At 42.3% G+C, this 20,275-nt stretch overlaps 1 protein-coding gene across 4 annotated transcripts in view; it reads right to left on the reverse strand.

The window, feature by feature from the left end:
* The window catches only part of ZNF185 (zinc finger protein 185 with LIM domain), a 43,415-nt gene extending 26,065 nt beyond the window's left edge, over window positions 1–17,350 (reverse strand). For all 4 annotated transcript variants that reach the window (XM_083372036.1, XM_083372034.1, XM_083372035.1 and 1 more), the window contains exons 1-3: window positions 17,135–17,350; window positions 2,024–2,105; window positions 1,238–1,373 (exon numbers count right to left, since the gene is read on the reverse strand). In XM_083372036.1, the coding sequence (XP_083228162.1) occupies window positions 1,238–1,373; window positions 2,024–2,048 (161 nt within the window). In that variant the 5' untranslated portion in view covers window positions 2,049–2,105; window positions 17,135–17,350. The remainder of the gene's footprint in view (window positions 1–1,237; window positions 1,374–2,023; window positions 2,106–17,134) is intronic.
* Window positions 17,351–20,275: the final 2,925 nt, after the last annotated feature.

Here is a 20,275-nt window from a genome sequence, read left to right on the forward strand (position 1 = left end):
CTTAGGGGAGGAGGGGAAGGTTGAACCGGTTGTTTGGATAAGATAAGAAAGTACTAATTGGAGAATGTGATTTATGACATGTAATTAAGGGAGGGAATTGTGTATGATAGATGTGTTCAGGGGAGGAGAATTCAGATTCTGGCATCCACCCATGAGTGCCGATGCTTCGTTCTCAATATTATAGACTTCTTACAATAAACAATGCTGGGATGTCCTTTGCTCTGCTTCATTAATCGGAACCATGACATTGGGTTTGTGAAAGATGCAATACTTGCTGCTTGATCCCTTAAGAATGTTCTCTAGGACACAAGACAATATGTTTAGATAGATATGGACCTGAACCGAATAGATGGATATCCAACTAAGCAGCAGGTGCATGGATAACTCAACTAATGCTCAGTTGAAAATTGCACACCAGACTGGAAAGCTGAAAAACCATTGTGGGAGACATCTGTGACCAGTTTTTTTTCCCCATCCTGTTGTCAAGAAAACCACAAAGATGTGATCTGGAGGCTCCCAAGCGTAGGGCTTGCATTTTGAAGGAAAGCTTAGCTTTTATTCAATTTCATAGAAAATTTTGTTGAAAATTAAGGTTTGAAAGGACGGATATAATTTTGCATCACCAAGTTTTTAGTAGGTAAGTTGTGTGATGGTACACAGATGCCCTGCCTCTCGGTATTTCATCATCCCCACAGCAGCTTGCAGATAGCAAACAACGGCACAAAAAAAGGTGGCAGTTTTTCCTATGCACAGTTTATGACTGAGGAAGCTGGCTTCATTCTGTCTCCTTAATTTTAAGACACCGCTCCTAAAGAGGTTTAATCCCTACGTTGTCACCTTTTCTCCTCTCAATTTGGGCCTGTGGGCAGTGGTGGGATTCTGCTGGTTCGCACCAGTTCGGCAGAACCGGTAGCTAATCTTTGGTTGCCCAGGCCCAAAACAGACTTCCAGAAGCGGCCTCCACACAGAGAACCGGTTGTTCACGTATTTGAATCCCACCACTGCCTGTGGGGAATATTGAGGCAAGTGCTATTCCCACACGATCAGCGTGTGAGAGGCGGATGATGACCGGGGGATGTTCTTTGAGCTCTCCTCTAAGCCAGAAGGACATGAGGATAAGAGTGTGGAAGTGTCTTCTGAGGACGAGCTAGGTAAAAAGAAGTCATTTTTTTTCCAAGGGAAGAAAACGTTCAGGAAACTGGAGCAAATTTTTAGCGCAGAGTGGCTTCATACTCACAAAGGACTGTGGTTCTGCTTCTCCTCAGAATCGGACCTGTGATGGATCCAACTCTTGTCCCCTTTCAGAGTTGTCCTTACTTTCATTTGGGTAATAATCCGTTTGCGGTCTTCCTCGCTGGGTAGGATAACGCCATCTTTTAAAAGAAAAATGGATCAAGAAGAAGTTGGAACCCCCAAAAGAACAGAGAATCCAATGAGCATTCGATGAACTTAGAGAGCCTGGACCACAGACTTGTCTTTGGGACCTTCTCATTCTACACTGCCTGGTTTTAACCAGATTATTCAAGAGGAAAAAGGGGCTTTAAAGATCTCAAAGGTTGTTTTTTGGAAAAAGAGGAATTTCACTGGCATAAGTACTGAACTCGCATTCATCAACAACTTTCAGGCTATCTCAGAAGGTCTCAACAAATTAAACACCATTTCAATGCATTACAATTGTTAACTGAGAAAGGGCTCTTAATTTGTTTCAGGCACAATTTGTATCTGCACAATTATTTAAATCCAGCATAATTGAAATCCTTAATTGTTCTGTGTGTCTGATGCCATCAGCTGCAGCTCATAAAAGCTTATGACTTTTAATAAAAACGTGTTAGTCTTAAAAAGGGCTGCCAAGACTCCTCCTGACTCATCTCTATTTGTTTTGTCTGATTACTGGATTTTTAACATGAATAAAGTTGTGTTGTCATTTATAGTTAACCCCGCAGCACAACTCCAAGGCATCTCAGTACTTCAGGTTTAAAGGAAGCACATTATACAATTAGGGATGAAGCATCCCATAATATACCTTTCACGGCGCCAAGAGACAGCATGATTCACACGGGCTCTCTTGCACCCCGTAGTTTCCGGAGTTTGGCACAAAGATGTAACTAGGAGGGGAGAAATGAAAAACAGATTATTCCTGTAAAACAAAGCAGAAGGCAAGCAGATGGTCCTCAGCCTTCTCTTGATGCTCCAAAGAAGCCATACTCACAACACACACCTGTTATGGAAACTAAGATCTCTTGTAGGTTGGAGGGGGGGAAATCAAGACAATCCCTCAGTGTTGTGCTTGAAGCATTTTTACATACAACAGACATAAAAAATGGGTAGGGGTTTGATTGTTCCACTGTGGCAGCCATCCTGATTTTTTTTTAAAAAAACAATACCTTGCAGATATGTCTCTATGTCTATGGGATTAATATCACATAGTTAATGTTACTTAATTTTTAATATAATTTTGTTGAAAGTTTTAAAACCAAAGGTAAAACACTAATACAAATCGATATAGAATGAGTCCTTCGGGAGAAGGGCGGTATACAAATATAAGAAAATAAATAAATAAAATAAATAAATAAAGAAGGAAAAAAAGAAAAAAGAAGAGAGGGGGGGAGAGAAAGCTAAAAATGCAAGAAAGAAAAAGTAAAAGTAGAAAAGAAAGAAAAAAAGATACAAAAAACTGGCTTCTGTTTTTCCTTACAGCCCTTAGGAGTACAATTATAAACTTATCTCAAGTTTTCTCTAAAATCAGACCTCTTTTCTTTCTATAATCTATCCTATCTAAATAATCAAAACCATAAATCATGCTCATTTGTTTTCTATTTTTACTTATAAAAACTCCATAAGGAGCTATATTTGATCTTACTTAGAGTGAAAGAACATGGAGCTACTCAGAACTCACCTATGAACTTCAGAGCTAAATGGAGTCGGGCTTGGAATCCAACTCTTTGCAATCTTTGGCCCACCATTCATAGTCAGGATGAGCAAAATTTTCTTAATAGAAGGCCAAACATTTGGGAGACAAGATTAGCATTGGAGCAGAGAGATTGCACAATGCTCTTTTAGAAGGGAGCTAAGATTTCCAAGAGGGATTGGTGTTTTTTTTTGGGATGGCTTACGGATTTCAACTTTTGGTTCTCCTGGGTGTTTTGAAGTGTGCTAAGTCCATAACAAACCTTGTCGTATTCTCTATCCTCCATCCCCACCTAGGATCAATCTACTGAACCTCTGCGTTTCTTATTTGTGTGCATTCTTGCGTATCTGCCACCACAGACCGGTCTGTAGAACTGGGGTGCTTCTGAATTCCAGTTAAGTGTGATTTCAGGAGCTGTAGGGTCCAAAAGAAGAGTGGTCCAAGAGTGGCCCATGGATCACTCTTCAGTGCTGTGAGGGCTAATCTTGCAGGCTTACCCTCCAGTCTCACTTACTAGGAGCCCTGGCGGCACAGTGGTTAGAATGCACTATTGCAGGCTAACTCTGTCCACAGCCTGGAGTTCAATCCTGACCAGCTTAAGGATGACTCCGTTTTCCATCCTTCCAAGGTCAGTAAAATGAGGAGTCAGATTGTTGGGGGTCAATATGCTGATCTTGTAAACTGCTCAGAGAGGAGTGTAAAGCACTATGACAGGGGTCTTCAAACTTGGCCCTTTTATGACTTGTGGACTTCAACTCCCAGAGTTCCTCAGCCTGGCTGAGGAATTCTGGGAGTTGAAGTCCACAAGTCATAGAAGGGCCAAGTTTGAAGATCCCTGGATTATGGGATGGTATATGCAGTAAATAAGTGCTATTGCTGTTGCTACTAGTAAAATATGGTAGGAGGAAACTGTCACTAAAGATCTGGGATGAGATTTGCAGTATGACTCATGCTCGGAAAAACTGAGCATTGGCAAGAAGGGCTTGTTGTTGCCCAAAGCCATCACTGAAGCAAACTGCCAGCATGCCTGGCTTTGCATAAATCTGCCAAGCCAGAAATTCAAGTGCAGCCTGAATGTTTGAGATGAGCTTTTCCATGTTCAAATGAGAGATGGGTGGAGATGGTTTAGAGCCGTGGAGGAAAAACTTGACTCTTCAGTCTCCCATCAAGAGACTAGATCTGCAGTTGGATAAAGGGGAAGTCGCTTGTGGATGCATCATATTGTGGAGAATAGCCCAGAACTGTATGAGGAAGGGAAGGGAAGGGAAGGGAAGGGAAGGGAAGGGAAGGGAAGGGAAGGGAAGGGTGGAAGAAGGAAAGGAAGGGAAGGGGAAGGGGAAGGGGAAGGGGAAGGAAAGGAAAGGAAAGGAAAGGAAAGGAAAGGAAAGAAGGAAAGGAAAGGAAAGGAAAGGAAAGGAAAGGAAAGGAAAGGAAAGGAAAGGAAAGGAAAGGAAAGGAAAGGAAAGGAAAGGAAAGGATGGAAGAAGGAAAGGAAGGGAAGGGAAGGGAAGGGAAGGGAAGGGAAGGGAAGGGAAAGGAAAGGAAAGGAAAGGAAAGGAAAGGAAAGGAAAGGAAAGGAAAGGAAAGGAAAGGAAAGGAAAGGAAAGGAAAGGAAAGGAAAGGAAAGGAAAGGAAAGGGAGAGGGGCAAAGGAAGGAAGGAAGGAACCTGGAACTGGAGAATCCTGTGAAGTGTTTTTAAAGAATAAAATAGCAAACGTGGACAAGCTCTCACTATTGTTGTTCAAGAGCCTTGGTGGAGCAGTGGGCTAATGCCTCCTTAAGTAACACCAGCTGCCTGCCATTAGTGCAGGTTCGAGTCCCACCAGGCTCAAGGTTGACTCAGCCTTCCATCCTTCCGAGGTAGGTAAAATGAGGACCCAGATTGTTGGGGGCAATTAAGCTGACTTTGTAATAATGCTGCTTGGGGTGTGTGTGTGTGTGTGAAAACCCTAATAAGCAGGCATATACATAGAATGAAGGCTACTGCTAAGCTTGTAAGCCGCCCTGAGTCTTCGGAGAAGGGCGGGATATAAATGGAATTAAAATAAATAAATAAAAAATAAATTTTCCCCCCACTCCCAAGCTGCTGAACCACAAGCAGAAAGTTCTGCCCCCCCCCCTCCAATCAGGGCTCGGTGACTTGTTGACTGCAGGCAATTCACCCGCTTATCTTCAGCTCCCACTCAGAATGGGAATTAAGTAAATCTAACAACTAGTAATATCTACAAACCAGCATAGCAAGAAAAGTTAATTTATTTATTTAATTTATTTAATTTTTTCCTGGAGAAAGGCTTAGATTTTATTCGTGCTAAGGTAGCGTTTGGTTGATGCTCGGAGAGGAAATTATCTGGAAATCCCAGCAAACGAAGGCTAAATTGGGAGGGTAAAATATGCAGCAAGACGATCTGTATTGAGGGTTTTGTGTTTTTTTTTAAAATCCTAGATGAATTTTTTCTTGTGGTCATCAGGTCTTGAACTCAAGAGGACCTGGGGATAGGTTTGGATGGAAGTGCCAATGACAGCTTTTGAAGCATGTGCTTGGGTCAACAGGCAGCGAAATATTGAATTTCTTATGAGAGAAGTAACAACGAAGGTCATCAAAGGCCCTGAGACTAAAATATATGAAGAACGGTTGCAGGAACTGGGCATGGCCAGTCTAGAGAAGAGAAGGACTAGGGGTGATATAGGAGAACAATATTCCAGTATTTTAAGGGCTGCCACAAAAAAGATGGGGGTCAACCTATTTTCCAAAACACCAGAAGGCAAGGCAAGAAACAATGGATGGAAACTAATCAAGGAGAGAAGCAGTGCTTTTTTTGTAAAAGAAAAAGGTGCCGGAACTCACACACGTCATACAACCCGCCTTGCCTACCCTACAAGGTTCCATCCAAAAAAGGTGCCGGAACTCCGTTCTGAGCATTCTATGAGAAAAAAGCCCTGGAGAGAAGCAACCTGGAATTAAGGAGAAACTTCCTAACAGTGAGGACAATTAACCATTGGAATGGCTTGCCTTCAGAAGTTGTGGGTGCTCCATCACTGGACGTTTTTAAGAAGAGACTGGACAGCCACTTGTCTGAAATGGTATAAGGTCTCCTGCCTGAGCAGGGGGCTGGACTAGAAGACCTCCAAGGTGCTATTCTGGCACACACCATGCAAGTCTTCAGCTCCCAGAACTTCTAGACACATCAGGAATGTCCTACCCACCTCCATCTAAACATCCTGTTATTCAGTGTTAATTGCAAATTGCCGTGGATAAAAAGAACCAGCAGGTTAGATATCCAGCTCCCAGTGTGAAAAAACTATATTGCGAAATGTACAGAAACCCGAGACTATTCCAAAATTCCTGAACTGCAGAAGGGAACGCCTACTCAGCAACTATCCACAAAAAATACAAACCCTACTCCAACTATTCCAAACAGCAGCAAAATCCTGCTAGAGAAGCAGCCCTAATTTTCTGCCTTTTTTATCTTTGTAAGCGAGGGTTGAACATTTGGAAATTATTTTCCAAATGTTGAACCTATTTTCTTCCTGGAGGGATCAATCTTTCCTCTTTGAAAAAGAACACGGTTTCAAACTAGATTTCGGCCGTTGTGATTTGAGAACAAGTCACCGACTTTTAAACTTTTACTGGGACTTCGAATTCCAGCATTCAAGATCTGTTTTGCAGCTCGAATTAAAGGTAGAACCAGTTTGCTTGTTAATATCAAGGGATGGGTTTTTCTTACTTCCAAAAGTGCCTATCTACTCATACCTGAACATTTTATCATCCAGTTCCTACAGAAGAGAACAGAATAATGGAGTTGGAAAGGGACCTTGGTGGCCTTCTAGTCCAGCCCCCTGCTCAAGCAGGAGACCCCATACCATTTCAGACAAGTGGCTGTCCAGTCTCTTCTTAAAAACGTCCGGCAATGGAGCACCCGCAGCTTCTGGAGGCAAGCCGTTCCACTGGCTAATTGTTTTTACTGTTGGAAATTTCTCCTTAGTTCTAGGTTGCTTCTCTCCTTGATTAGTTTCCGTCTATTGTTTCTTATAGGGACGCGGTGGCTCAGTGGGTTAGGACGCTGAGCTTGTCGATCAGATGGTTGGCAGTTTGGCGGGTCGAATCCCGAGTGCCGCGTAGCAGAGTGAGCGCCCGTTACTCATCCCAGCTTCTGCCAACCTAGCAGTTCGAAAGCACGTAAAAATGCAAGTAGAAAAATAGGGACCACTACGGTGGGAAGGTAACAGCGTTCCGTGCGCTTTTGGCGTCTAGTCATGCCGGCCACATGACCACGGAGACGTCCTCGGACAAGCGCTGGCTCTTCGGCTTTGAAACGGAGATGAGCACCGGCCCCTAGAGTTGGAAACGACTAGCACGCATGTGTGGGGGAACCTTTACCTTTACCTTATTGTTTCTTATCTTGCCTTCTGGTGCTTTGGAAAATAGGTAGACCCATAGGTTGACCACCACCCCCTTCTTTGTAGCAGCCTCTCAAATATTGGAATATTGCTATCATGTCACTCCTAGTCCTGCTTTTCACTTCTTTGAAGCTCATCTTACCACTCAATATTACAAGTAGAATTGCAACCCTTGGTAGACCCTCAGGTCACTGCAGCTTTTGAACAAGAAAGTCCACTGATTTTCTTGGCTACCCTGAATGCTTATGCTGCTATGCCACAACACCACACTGGAAATACTGAGGGTAAACCCAAGATTGAAATGTCACTTGTGGCGTGCTATGTGAAAAAAGTAGGCATCTCCATGCGAACATGTGTTGATTATGCAGACACACATATCTACCTATACAGCGTGCTCCTTTTTAGTGGGTGTAAGAAAGTCCTCCGAGCCCAATTAATAAAGATTCATTTTTTTTCTTCTTCTAATTAAGATTCTTAACTCCAGGTGCCGCATTCCAGTCTTAGGAATCCAGATACAGTAGTGGCCAAAATTGTGGAAACCGTTTGAGAAAAGTGTACAGTAGAAATGCCATCTTTGGTTAAGTTTCCACCCATTTTTCTTCTAATTTTTTTATATAACTGTAGTAGCCTTGTTCACTTAATAATATACTATTTTACATCGCTTTCTAGGCGACCAGTCAACTCTTTGCACCATTCCTTTAATTTTATTACGTTTTACAAGCTCACTAAATGAAAGAACACAAAAAAACCCAACCAACTTGATAACGATCACAATACACACTGACAAATGTCCTCCTCTGTTTCAATGCATGACATCAATAACTGAATCCTACTGTGATCTGATTGGCTCATTGCCAAAACAAAATGACACCCGATTGGCTCTCTACTCATGCTCATTGGCTACAATCAGATGAAGGAAAGCTAGCTGATATCGACCTAAGCAAGTTTTCTGACTATTTGGCTATAACTTTTCATAGAATACAGTACAGATAATTGAACAAACTATGTTGCATTACATTCCTGATTAAATTATCTTTCCATTCATATATAATTTTATGGTACTACTCCAAAAGAAATAATAATGGTGTTATTAGCCATCAAACCTCAAAAACACACTTTTCCCAAAAGGTTTCCACAATTTTGGCCACTCCTGTAGGTTTTCCAAGTAATGACCTCCTTCTCATCCAATTCAGCCAACCCCTCACTGTGCCAAAATAAAAGCCATGTGGCCAGTGATGGTGAGACCATGCTACGAAGAGACTTTAAGTCACTAGTGGAAGGTGGCCTTTGAAGGATGCAATTCTTCTAACTTACGAAAAGACGATTGCATTGGTTTGTTGACAATTTGATCCCTTTGCTCAAAATAATTCTGGCTAGCCTTGGAAGGAAGAGACGGGTGGGCTGTTTCCCAACCTTGGCAACTTTAAGAGGTGTGGACTTCAACTCCCAGAATTCCCCAGCCAGCGCATTGCGGTTACCAAGGTTGAGAAACAGTGGTCTTCATGAACAAGTCTTGAGGGCTATGATGGAAACCATACTTCCAAAGACACAGAAAAAAACCAAAGGTTCAGTCCTAAGATTATTGTAGCTGTTTTACAGCTGGTAAATTTCCTGCCTGTACTAACACCTCCCGATGTGCCGCGCCCCACTACTGCTAAGAGCAATTATTGTTGTTACTTACAATTAGTTCTAAATTGTTATTCAACAGATTCTTCTACTGAATAAGGAAGGAGGCCCTGTGGCTGCCTCAACCTGCACAGCAGGTTGAGGAAGTTTGTCTACCGTTGGATCATCAGAATGTCTCTAAATTTATTCATAAATCTGTGAAGAGAAATTATACCTTGTTTAGTTTTTTTTTCACTCAGTTTCAATTCCTACATCAGTGGGGTGATTTTCAGATTACATCACACTTATAGTTCCGGTATCCGGTTTATTAGAAATAAGCTCCAGTGCTCTTAACGGCTGATTTACCTCAGGAGCTGATTGACAAGAAAATAATCAAATCAAATCTTTGTTACGGTCATAGATCAGCGTAAGGAGGGTGGGGAGACCCAACTTAACAAGGCATAGCAGTTGTGTAATGTAACGCATGTTGGGCCAAGAAATAAGATACGCTAAGGTCTAATGTGAGGCCTGGTTCCTACAACTCAGTGAACTACAAATACTGTACCTCGTTTTAATTTGGTGTAGCATGTCATACAAGCACACCAGAAATTGCTCTGAAACCTGGATCTGTGAGAAATAATTGCGCGTGATTGATAACAGGGATGGGAAGAGGGCAAGGGTACCATCCCAGAGACAGTACCTTTACTACCGTATGCCTGCTCAGTGCTTCACATTACATTCCAGGAAGATCCTTTTTCTTTCTTTCTGGTTGCTACTGATTTTTTAAATCCATCACCTGTGCCTGAAAGCTATTCAGAATTAGTTTTATTGGTGAAGGAACTGCAAGGAAAAACATCACATATGTTCTCACATCACCGGGTAGTATGAGAACAGAGCTAAAAGAGAGGGGGGGGGAACCAGGCATTGCACCTGATTGTTGCAGCATTTGTATAACACCAACATTTCTCGAAGGAATACAGTGTAATCCTTGACTTACAATAATCCAGGAAGGTCCTTTGAAAATATGCAGACATAAACATAGCACAGTGTTTGGAAAAGATGCAGCTGCTTTAAAGAGCTGCAGACAGGAGGAACTTTCGCGCCCTCTATTTTCAATTGGTTTCAAAATATTGCGCAACCCAATGAAATAGTCATCATTCTTTGGGGGTCAGGATTTAATATAGGCTTTCATCAGCTCAGAGGAAAACAGTCCAACGTTTCAGATACCCCATCTTTGAAACTAGATACATTCTCCTAATCTGTTTTACCCAGTAGGGAAAATAGCTCTATTACAAATACTAAATTCATGTTTGATAATAAGACAGTTTATATTTTTTGACTTAGTATATGGTCTGTCAAATTCTTCGTATTTTGCCCTTGTGTACGTTCCCAGGTTTCCCTTGATTTTCCTGGCTAGGCTTCCTAATGATGCCACACAGTAACTCATATTATCTCGGGCAGCTTTCTTCAACCAGAGGTTCTTCCAGAATTGGACTTGAATTGAAAACAAACCCTACCCTTCTGGTTGCTTTTGAAAGCTCTTCAAAACTGGTGCCCACTCTAACAATGTTGCAACCTTGCATACATCTAGGAACAGTATAAATGAACAAGAGAGAGATGCGATAAATGCAAATTGGGCCAATTAAATCAGCTGGAGGTAAACTACACAGAGGAGTAGTAATTAGGAGCAGAGCAATCTCCTCTAGAACTGGGGATCCATCCTGTTTACAGGAAGAGAAGGAAATACTTCAGCTGGGAAAGATGGGGATTAGAAGAAGGAGCATTAAGCCTATAAGATAATCCTGGTTGCATTGCTTATTAGGAAGAAATCCCTCCACCCTCATGTACATTCAAACCAACAGAAGATCCATAAATTGATAGCAAAGCTTGCACGGTACTTTGTATTCAAAAAAAGAGACTCAGTTCGACTCCAGGGAAGGGAATTGGACAGCACAGTCAAGAAAGTGCCTTACTCAAGACTTGCAACTCCATTATTAATTGCACTTGGCAGTGCTGAACTAAAGGAAGCATTGGTCTGAATCATGCATGACTCGAGTTCATATGTTATGGTGAGCCGTGCCTTGCTTGATTTTAAAAGACCTGTCTGAATCCGGCCACGGTGGGTGGGAAAACATGGCTTAAGGCTTAGCATATTACATGAAGTCAAAGCAAATTACGCCTTACTGCAATATAAACACCCTGGGCAAGAGGATAGGTTATGGGTGATCAGAAGATTCAGAATTCATGTTCTACTGGAGAGCGTGGGAACGTATGGACCTCCAAATATTGCTGAACTTCAACCATTAGTCCTCTTGGCTCAAGCTACTTGGCGCTGAGTAACATTTGAGGTCACTGATTCCTGACCACAATAGGAAAACTGGACAGTTTTCTCTCCACCCGGACCTTCAAACAGTTACTCATTCATTGTAGATTTTCTTGGATTTCACTGGACCAATCTAGCATAGCATCAGGTATACTCTGGCTCATAATTCAAAACCCTGTGTAGTTTGACTGCTCACATCAGTTTGCAAAATAAACTTGAGGAATCATTCCAAGTCAGATGTTAGGGAAAATTGGCATTGTCACCATCTGAAACATTTGTACCCTTCTCATGCCAAAATATTGCATTGGGTGAGGGGGCTTGTTGGGTTCGGGGTTTTATTGCTGTAAGGTTTTCCCAAATCAGCATCAGTGAGTTGTGCGGCCATATCAATTTTTTAAATAAATAAATAAATTTCCTGAGGTACTGTAGGTTGTTTTGTTCTCTCTCTCTCTTCTCCTTGTTGATGTAATGCATTCCTTTGACCTGCATGTGTTATTTCCATATTCTTTCTCCTGTATACATTATTCTGATGGAGGAGACTGACTGAAATAACATAGAGCAATGAATCTACTTGCAAATGATTTTAAAATACATTCACTTCCTCATTGTCTTTCTGGTTCCAGAAGAGAAATAGGGCTAACACATTACACAAGACACTTTAATGAAGATTTTGAGACAGCAGCCTTCATTATATAAAGAAGAGAACATTACTAAGAAATAGGGGAGGGAAGGGAAGGGAGAGAAGGGAGAGAAGGAGAGAAGAGAAGAGAAGAGAAGAGAAGAGAAGAGAAGAGAAGAGAAGAGAAGAGAAGAGAAGAGAAAACTTCCAATTTCTTTTGCAGCAAATTCAAGTACAATTGCAAGCTTATCTCTTACAGTATAATCACAAAAAAGCTCACTTTTTCTCCTTATTCATTTGTTCTAATAATCAAAACCACAAATCATGTGCATTTTTTTCTGTTTCATGCAAAAAAAAAACCTATAAAGGGTTTCCAGTCAGCCATATTTGTAGTTAATATCTTTAATCAAGGAAGTCGATTTAGTTATCTCTGCAAGTTCCGTCACTTTTACCAACCACTCCTCCATTCTGGTTAGCGTCTCAAACCTTTCCGCCTTTGAGCATATAGTAATAATCTCACTGCAATTGTCACAGGTAAAGAAAAACTTCCGTGAGTTTTCTAGTTGCCAGGACAGTAGCCTTTCCCAGATCAGTTTGGTCCAGAAATTCTACCTGGGACCTTCCAGATATAAGGATGTTCTTATTGAGCAATAACATTTCCCCATAAACTTTCTCTGAAATAAAATGAGGTACTGAGTAATGCTAGCTTTTCTTCCACAAATGGCCCTACAGCATACAGCCTTATTAGCTTGGTTAGCCATATTTAAGGTATAGGTAAAGGTTCCCCCGCACATGCGTGCTAGTTGTTTCCGACTCTAGGGGCCGATGCTTATCTCCATTTCAAAGCCAAAGAGCCAGCACTTGTCCGAGGACATCTCCGTGGTCATGTGGCCGGCATGACTAGACGCCAAAGGCGCACGGAACGCTGTTACCTTCCCACCATAGTGGTCCCTATTTTTCTACTTGCATTTTTACGTGCTTTCGAACTGCTAGGTTGGCAGAAGCTGGGACAAGTAACAGGCGCTCACTCTGTTATGCGGCGCTTGGGATTCGACCTGCCAAACTGCCAAAATTCTGATCGACAAGCTCAGCGTCCTAACCCACTGAGCCACCGCGTCCCTTAGCCGTATTTAGGTGAAGGTAAAACCTCTTTTAAATCAGGCTTAACTTCTAGTGACTTCATCCCTGAAGTTTTCTGGGCAATCATATGGAAGCAGTTCATCATTCTCTTTTCCCAATATGTTTTTAACAATCATCTGTTTCAACCATGTGTTTGTCTGAGATGGTACAGGTTCTCCTGCTTGAGCAGGGGGCTGGACTAGAAGACCTCCAAAGTCCCTTCTAGATCTATTCTTTTCTAATCTACAACAGCCCTGGTATTTCCTGATATTCTTCCATTTACTATTAACTTGATCCAGTTTATGAACAAGAATAGTGGTTGGATTTCTAGCTTGGCACATATTTTTATTAAGTCTGAAGGACAGCCTCATGGGCTTTGTTAATGAATAGGGAGAAGGAGAACATCGATTCTCTTAGGCACCATAAAGCTAGACCAACTTCTTAGCTCCATGACACCACCAGACCGTGACAGGTCACCAAGATGACAACCAAGGCAACATCAAATTGGATTTGTGGTCAGCTGAAAACTGGGGTCAGTGAGAAGACCACTCAGAACTATCCCAAAAGTAGACTCTCATTTCTGCAAACCTTCACTCCAATCCAAAACAGGAGCAAAGTAAACTTGATGGGCAAGAGCCATTGGGTGGGGCACAAGTCCACAACTCCCTCCCAAACACATGAAGGGAAGTGGAACTTGTTCTACTGATGTCCCAAACCCTAAACTGTCATGCCGCTAAATCACAGGTGAATGGCAGAAACACGAGCCATGTGACACTCATCACTATGGCCTTCGTCTATGGAAAAATGATGTAGCAGAGGAGATATCTTTCACTCTGACTGCCAATTACAGAAGCTGGTAGCCTAACACATTTGGGGGACACCAAGACAAGGAAGAGTAGAAGATGAAGGAAGAGAATCATCATGATGGTAAGTCCACACTTGGAATACACTTGGCATCCAGTTCTGGTCACCACGATGTAAAAAAAAAGTTGAGCTGCTAGAAAGAGTGCAGAGAAGAGCAACAAAGATGATTGGGGACTGGAGGCTAAAGCATATAAAGAACGATTGCAGGAATTGGGTATGTCTAGTTTAATGAAGAGAAGGACGAGGGGGGACATGATAGCAGTGTTCCAATATCTCAGGGGCTGCCCCAGAGAAGAAGGAGTCAAGCTATTCTCCAAAGCTCCTGAAGGCAGGACAAGAAGCAACGGATGGAAACTAGTCAAGGAGAGAAGCAACCTAGAATGAAGGAGAAACTTCCTGACAGTGAGAACAATTAACCAGTGGAACAACCTGCCTCCAGAAATGGTGAATGCTCCAACACTGGAAGTTTTTAAGAAGAGACTGGACAGCCATTTGTCTGAAATGGTAGAGGGCAGTGATGGCGAACCTATGGCACACGTGCCAGAGGTGGCACTCAGAGCCCTCTCTGTGGGCACGCCTGCCGCCACCACTAGCAGCTTGTGCAGGCCCATTAGGCTACCGCCAGTGCCCAGCGTGGCAGCCCTGCCCAGCACAAAGGAACCAAAGCAGTTGGTTAGCAAGCTCGAGTACAGGTGGTAGAGCACGCCCCTATGCGCTCAGCCGCCCCTGCCTCGCCTCGCCTGGCCCCACAGCAATGGCACTCCCCCCCTACCCCCTGCCTCACCCTGCAGGATGAGCCTCCTGCCCACCGCCCCATCCACCAGAGACCCCTTGGATCTCCCCCAATCCTGCCCAGCCCCCACAGGCAAACCCACCCCCATGAGCAACATCAAGGTGGCCACGCCTATCCTGGCCACGCCCACCAAATCTGCCGTGACCACATCAGCCACGCCCAGCCAGTGGGCCACGCTTCCCCCCTCCAAGGGCACCGCAATGCTGATGCTGCCCTGGCACTTTGCTACAAATCAGTGGATTTGGGGTTGCGGTTTGGGCACTCAGTCTCTAACAGGTTTGCCATCACTGGTATAGGGTTTCCTGCCTGAGCAGTGGGGTGGACTAGATGACCTCCAAGTTCCCTTCCAACTTTATTATTATTACTATTGTTATTGTTATTGTTATTATCATCATTATTATCATTATCATTATATTATTATTATTATTAAGCAGATGCGACAGTCATAAAGCTAGCACCATGGTCCTTAAGTTTTAATATGGGGTTCCCAATGGGTCATTCATTTAATTTAGGAACCAAAGAACCAGCCTCTCACCCTCTTCTATCAACAACAATCAAATAGGATGTGAGCCAAGCCTTCTGAGCATTTGGGGACTTTGGTTTGGTTTGATCTCTGCCTGTGGTGTACTTATTAAAGGCCCAAAAGTTGGATTCAGGAAAAAAAAATATGGTGAATGCCTTTATAAGGAGGAGTTTCATAAAAGGAGAAAAGATTTGGCACAAATCTCTGTTATACCGGTTACTTTTAAAACCAGCGTTCTCTTCATGTGGTTTCTGAGAATGCCTTGCATTCCTCAGCTCTCTGACAGATGTTCTCCAAGCATGGGCAGAGGATAAATAAAGCTTGCCAAACAGAAGAGGGAAGGGCGCCCAGCTGAGGAGAAGGCGCCAAGCTCTGCCTACCCTACAGGGCTACATTTTTCAATTTTAGCACAGAAACTCTATTTTACCAAGAGCTGCCCAACGGACAGAAATCCAAAGGGGAAAAGCGGAACCCAGGGTGGGACAATCCAAACTTTAGTTTTGGAGAATCTATTACCGTAGCTTTTAGAAGAGTCCTGAGACATGGATTTCACCCATCTCACGCCCGTTGGTGGGAGAAATTTTTTTTTTTATGGATTCGAGAAGTAAGTAAAAAAAAAAAAAGACTCTACATCCGAAGATCTGAACCAAAGAAGCTATCTTGCACTGGTGCATGTAAACACAGAATGAAGTAAAGACAGATCGAACTGTAGGAGCTTCTTGGATGAGAAGCTAAACCTTTTCAAGGGAAAAACAAAAACGAACAAAAGTCCAGTTGCCTCTTGAAAAGCACTTTTGGGACAGATGGGAGTTGCTAGCACAAAACATTCAAATGCACAAAGACAACAGGGATTTTGGGTAAGGCACACCAGCCTTGGCATTTAAGGCTTCCGAACTCTGGGCGGATGTCTTTGCTCCCCTTAAAACAGCAAAAGGCAGGCAACGATTGATGATTTTTTTCCCCAAATCACCAGCAATTGACCTTGTTTTAAACTCTGCCCACTTCGGAGTATAATGAGTGTCCTAAGAGCCCTGGGGGGGACACTCCTTGGAAAACTCTTCTCCAGAACTCTTCTGCCTTAAAAGTCCAGTGTAAACACTATTCTGGACACATGGAGCAAATACTGTGCAGCACTGGTCAGGGAAAAAGAAATTCATATATATATATATATATACTGTTCAAAAAAATAAAGGGAACAGAAAATAAGACATCCTACTATTAAATACAGTACATTGTGTTGTTTAAGTGTTCCCTCTATTTTTTGAGCAGTGTATATGTGTATGCACGTATATATATATATGTGTGTGTGTGTATATATATATATATATATATATATATATATATATATATATATATATGTTTGTGTGTGTGTGTGTGTGTGTGTGTATGTGTATATATGTATATATGTATATATGTATATATGTATATATGTCTACATGTATACATGTATATATGTACATATGTACATATGTATATATATATATATATATATGTAAATTATTCAAATTGCTAATAAAGAATTTTAGGGAGGCTGAAATGATCATTTCGAACTTCTTATGTTCTCATCAGTCAGTCATACCCTTTTTATCTGAGATTCGAACCTGGGCTGATTATATATTAGGCAGTTGCTTTAACTTGACAAATATTTAACACACACACACATTCTTATCACAAACCAATCCTTTCATTTCCCTTACCTCAAACCAGATCAGTGTAACATCTCATTATTTCATCGATAGGTGTGAGAAAATGGGAAACAGTTGAGAGGGTGGTAGAGGAGAGGAGGCAAAGAGCAGGTGGGGACTGCAAAGCAATATTTCTTGGTCCTTCCCTCCTCATCCCAACTTAAGGCTATCCACATCTGGCCCAAAAAGCTTGAACAGTTTAGGGCAGAGAGCAACCTTTAACCCTTTACAGAAAAAGAAGAAGCAGGCTCCCTTCTCCTGTTTCCCCAAAGGATTCAGAGCCAAAGGAGACTTACGTGGGACGCTTGCACAGTAGAAGCAGCGCCGGGAGGGGGATTTCCTTCTGCAAGGATATCTTACTTAAAGCATACAACAGCCTGCACCCTCGCTTGGTGCGAGCGATCTGCAGGGAGGGCAGCGTGTGGGCAAAGCTCACAAGCTCTCAGGTTGGGGCCCAGCCTTGTTATGGGAGGGAAGGCTGACAAAATGGGAGGGTGCTTCTACCCCGCAAGGCATCAAACAGGTTCCTACATCCCAGGCACAGGAGAGGGAGAGAATGAGAGAGAGTTCCCCCCTCCCTCCCTCCCTCCCTCTCTCTCCGCTTCAGCCTCTCCCTTCCACATTCTTCACATTCTCTGCCCTGTGTCACTGCACATGTCCTGGGCCAGAGGAGAAAAGAAAGCAATGGGGTATCTGAGCTCTTGGCCGTGGGCAAGGCTGACAGGTCAGCTATTAGGGATGCAAGAAGCATCCACCTTCCCTCCTCACCCCTTCCCCCCCCCCACCACCAGCATCTAACTTGCCCAGAAAAATCAACTCTCACCTTTTGCCTATTGCGGGCACAATCGCCCAACGATTGAGACCATTAGCGTGCCAAAAATTCCTCCTCTGTATTGTCAGCCTGCCAGTCCTCATTCGGTTTCTTCGAAAACAGATTGGCTTTTGAGTGCTTATGGGGATGCTCCCCATCATTCAGGACAGGCTTGTCTCAAAGCTGCTTTTTCACCAGGCAACCGGACTTTCTTTTTTTTCTCTTTGAAGAAGCTTCTTGGATGAGAAGTGAAACCTCTTCAAAGAGAAGGGAGGCGCGGGGGGGGGGGGAAGCCCGGTTGCCTCCTGAAAAAGCACCTTTGGGATTGGCTTTTTTTTTAATTAAAAAGTTTTACAATACATTTTATCTTTAACAAAAAAAACCCTCCCAACCCCCTCCCCTCCCACCCTCTTCCCCCTCCCCAACCCTCCCCAACCCCTCCCTCCCTTTCCCCTCCCCCCCCACTTCCCAGAGCTGAATACAGGGTATAAAAATACAAACAATCATAATCTAACTTACACAAACAATCCTAAACTATTTAAACTATCGCACTTTAACTCATATAGATAAACTCCAAACATATATATATCATATCAATAATTATTCAAATACAAAATAATACTTTTTAATCTAATACCCAATAAAAACAATCACAAATAAAACAATATATATCAATTTTCTAAAACTATTCTTCTTTCCAACTGGGCTTTAAATTCATACTAAAACCTATATAATCACATCATTCTTATATTTTCTATTACCTATTTCATTATTACCCATAAAATATTACAAGTTAACTTCAATCACAGATAAAACAATTTATATCCTTTTTTTAAAAACTATTCTTCTATCCAACTAGGCTTTAAATTCATACTAAAACCAAGTTTATACAACTTTTCCTTCTCCTAATATATTATACAACTTAAAATACCATACATTACTTCCCAAACTTAAATTTTTTTATATAATCACAGGGGGGGATTGGCTTTTGAGGTGTCTTGTAAAGGAGGAGGAGGAGGGGAAAAAGATCCCTTGGACATTGTGACCACCTCGCCTTTGCTAGATTTGTCTAAAATGGTCTAGGGTCTCCTGCTTGAGGAGGGGGTTAAGCTAGAAGGCCTCCAAGGTCCCCTTCCACCTGTTATTCTAGTACAAGGGTAAGCAACCTTGGCTCTTTTATGACTCGTGGACTTCAACTCCCAGAATTCCTGAGCCAGGCTGGCTCAGCTTGGAAACCTCTCCCTTTCTCCTCAGCGTGGCTGGCTCAGGAATTCTGGGAGTTGAAGTCCATGAGTCATAAAAGAGCCAAGGTTGCCTACCCCTGGCCTAGGCCTAGACTGCTTTATGACTCGTGGACTTCAACTCCCAGAATTCCTGAGCCAGCATGACTCAGCTCCGAAACCTCTCCCTTTCCCCTCAGCGTGGCTGGCTCAGGAATTCTGGGAGTTGAAGTCCACGCGTCATAAAAGAGCCAAGGTTGCCTACCCCTGTTCTAGTAGATTACAAACATCCAAGAGCAACTGTGAATAATGTCCTAGACTTTCCTTCTAGCTATATCTCATCAGTGTTCAGGCCTGGCTTCTCTGGAATCCTTAATAACGCTGAGTTTTTCTCCTAGGGGATTTCAGTCCAGCAAGAGCAACAACCACCAAAAAATCAGTAGGAGCAACTGAAGAGGTTAGCAGAGATACCCTTCACCACCTCCAAGAATCAGGACACCCAAGAGCAGCGAGAGAAATACGGAAGAAAATTTCAAAGCATCCTGAGAATAAAGCATCCCTAAAAGAAAAGATTTGAAAATCACAAGGCAGACGTTTGGCCCGTTGTGGTGTGATGTTATTATATATTTGCTTTGTCGTTTGGAATGCCGCCTTGTAATTATTTTATAGTTACTTCGTATTTGTTCCACTTTTTGTTCTTTTGGCTTTCATGTTCTGCTATTGTCCTGAGCCACCAGAGTTGGTTGCAGCCAGGCGGCAACTAAATTGAATGAATAACTGAATGAACGAATACTTGAATAAATGAATGAATGAATATAAATCTCCCAGTTATCTAAATAGTTTAAACTTTGCAATAGGAATGAACGTTACACTATTCTTCCTCCAAACAAGCGGCATAATACTGAAAGACTAGTCACCCACCCTATTCCATGAAAGAAAATCAAATGGGGTTTTATACACTTCTCCAATGGGTTTCTCTCTCTCTCTCCCTCTCTCTCTCTCTCTCTCACACACACACACACACACACCACCAAATGTGAGTAGAAGAGACAATACAATCCTCTCTCCTAGGTTAATATTAAACCAAGAAAAATTCTGGAAGTCAGGCAAAGTTGCATGATTTCATCCAAAATGTGAGCATTGTGTTTTTTGACACTGAATTCCACTGAATTTTAAAGTTATCCAGGGTGTAGACTTTGTTTGGAGAAAAGTAAAATGAAACACGGAACTCATTTATACAAAATACCATAGGTTAAAAAAAAAGGTAAGTTATATAAATGTATTGGAAATTAATATATACATCCTTGAATAACATTTACATTAGCGAAGTATATATAGAATTGTAACTGATAGCTATTGGAATAATATATTCTGCTTTGTTCCTTTTTTGTTGTATTTTTTCAGTT

The sequence above is a fragment of the Vipera ursinii genome (assembly GCF_947247035.1).
Source record: "Vipera ursinii genome assembly, chromosome: 12".
Taxonomy (NCBI): domain Eukaryota; kingdom Metazoa; phylum Chordata; class Lepidosauria; order Squamata; family Viperidae; genus Vipera; species Vipera ursinii.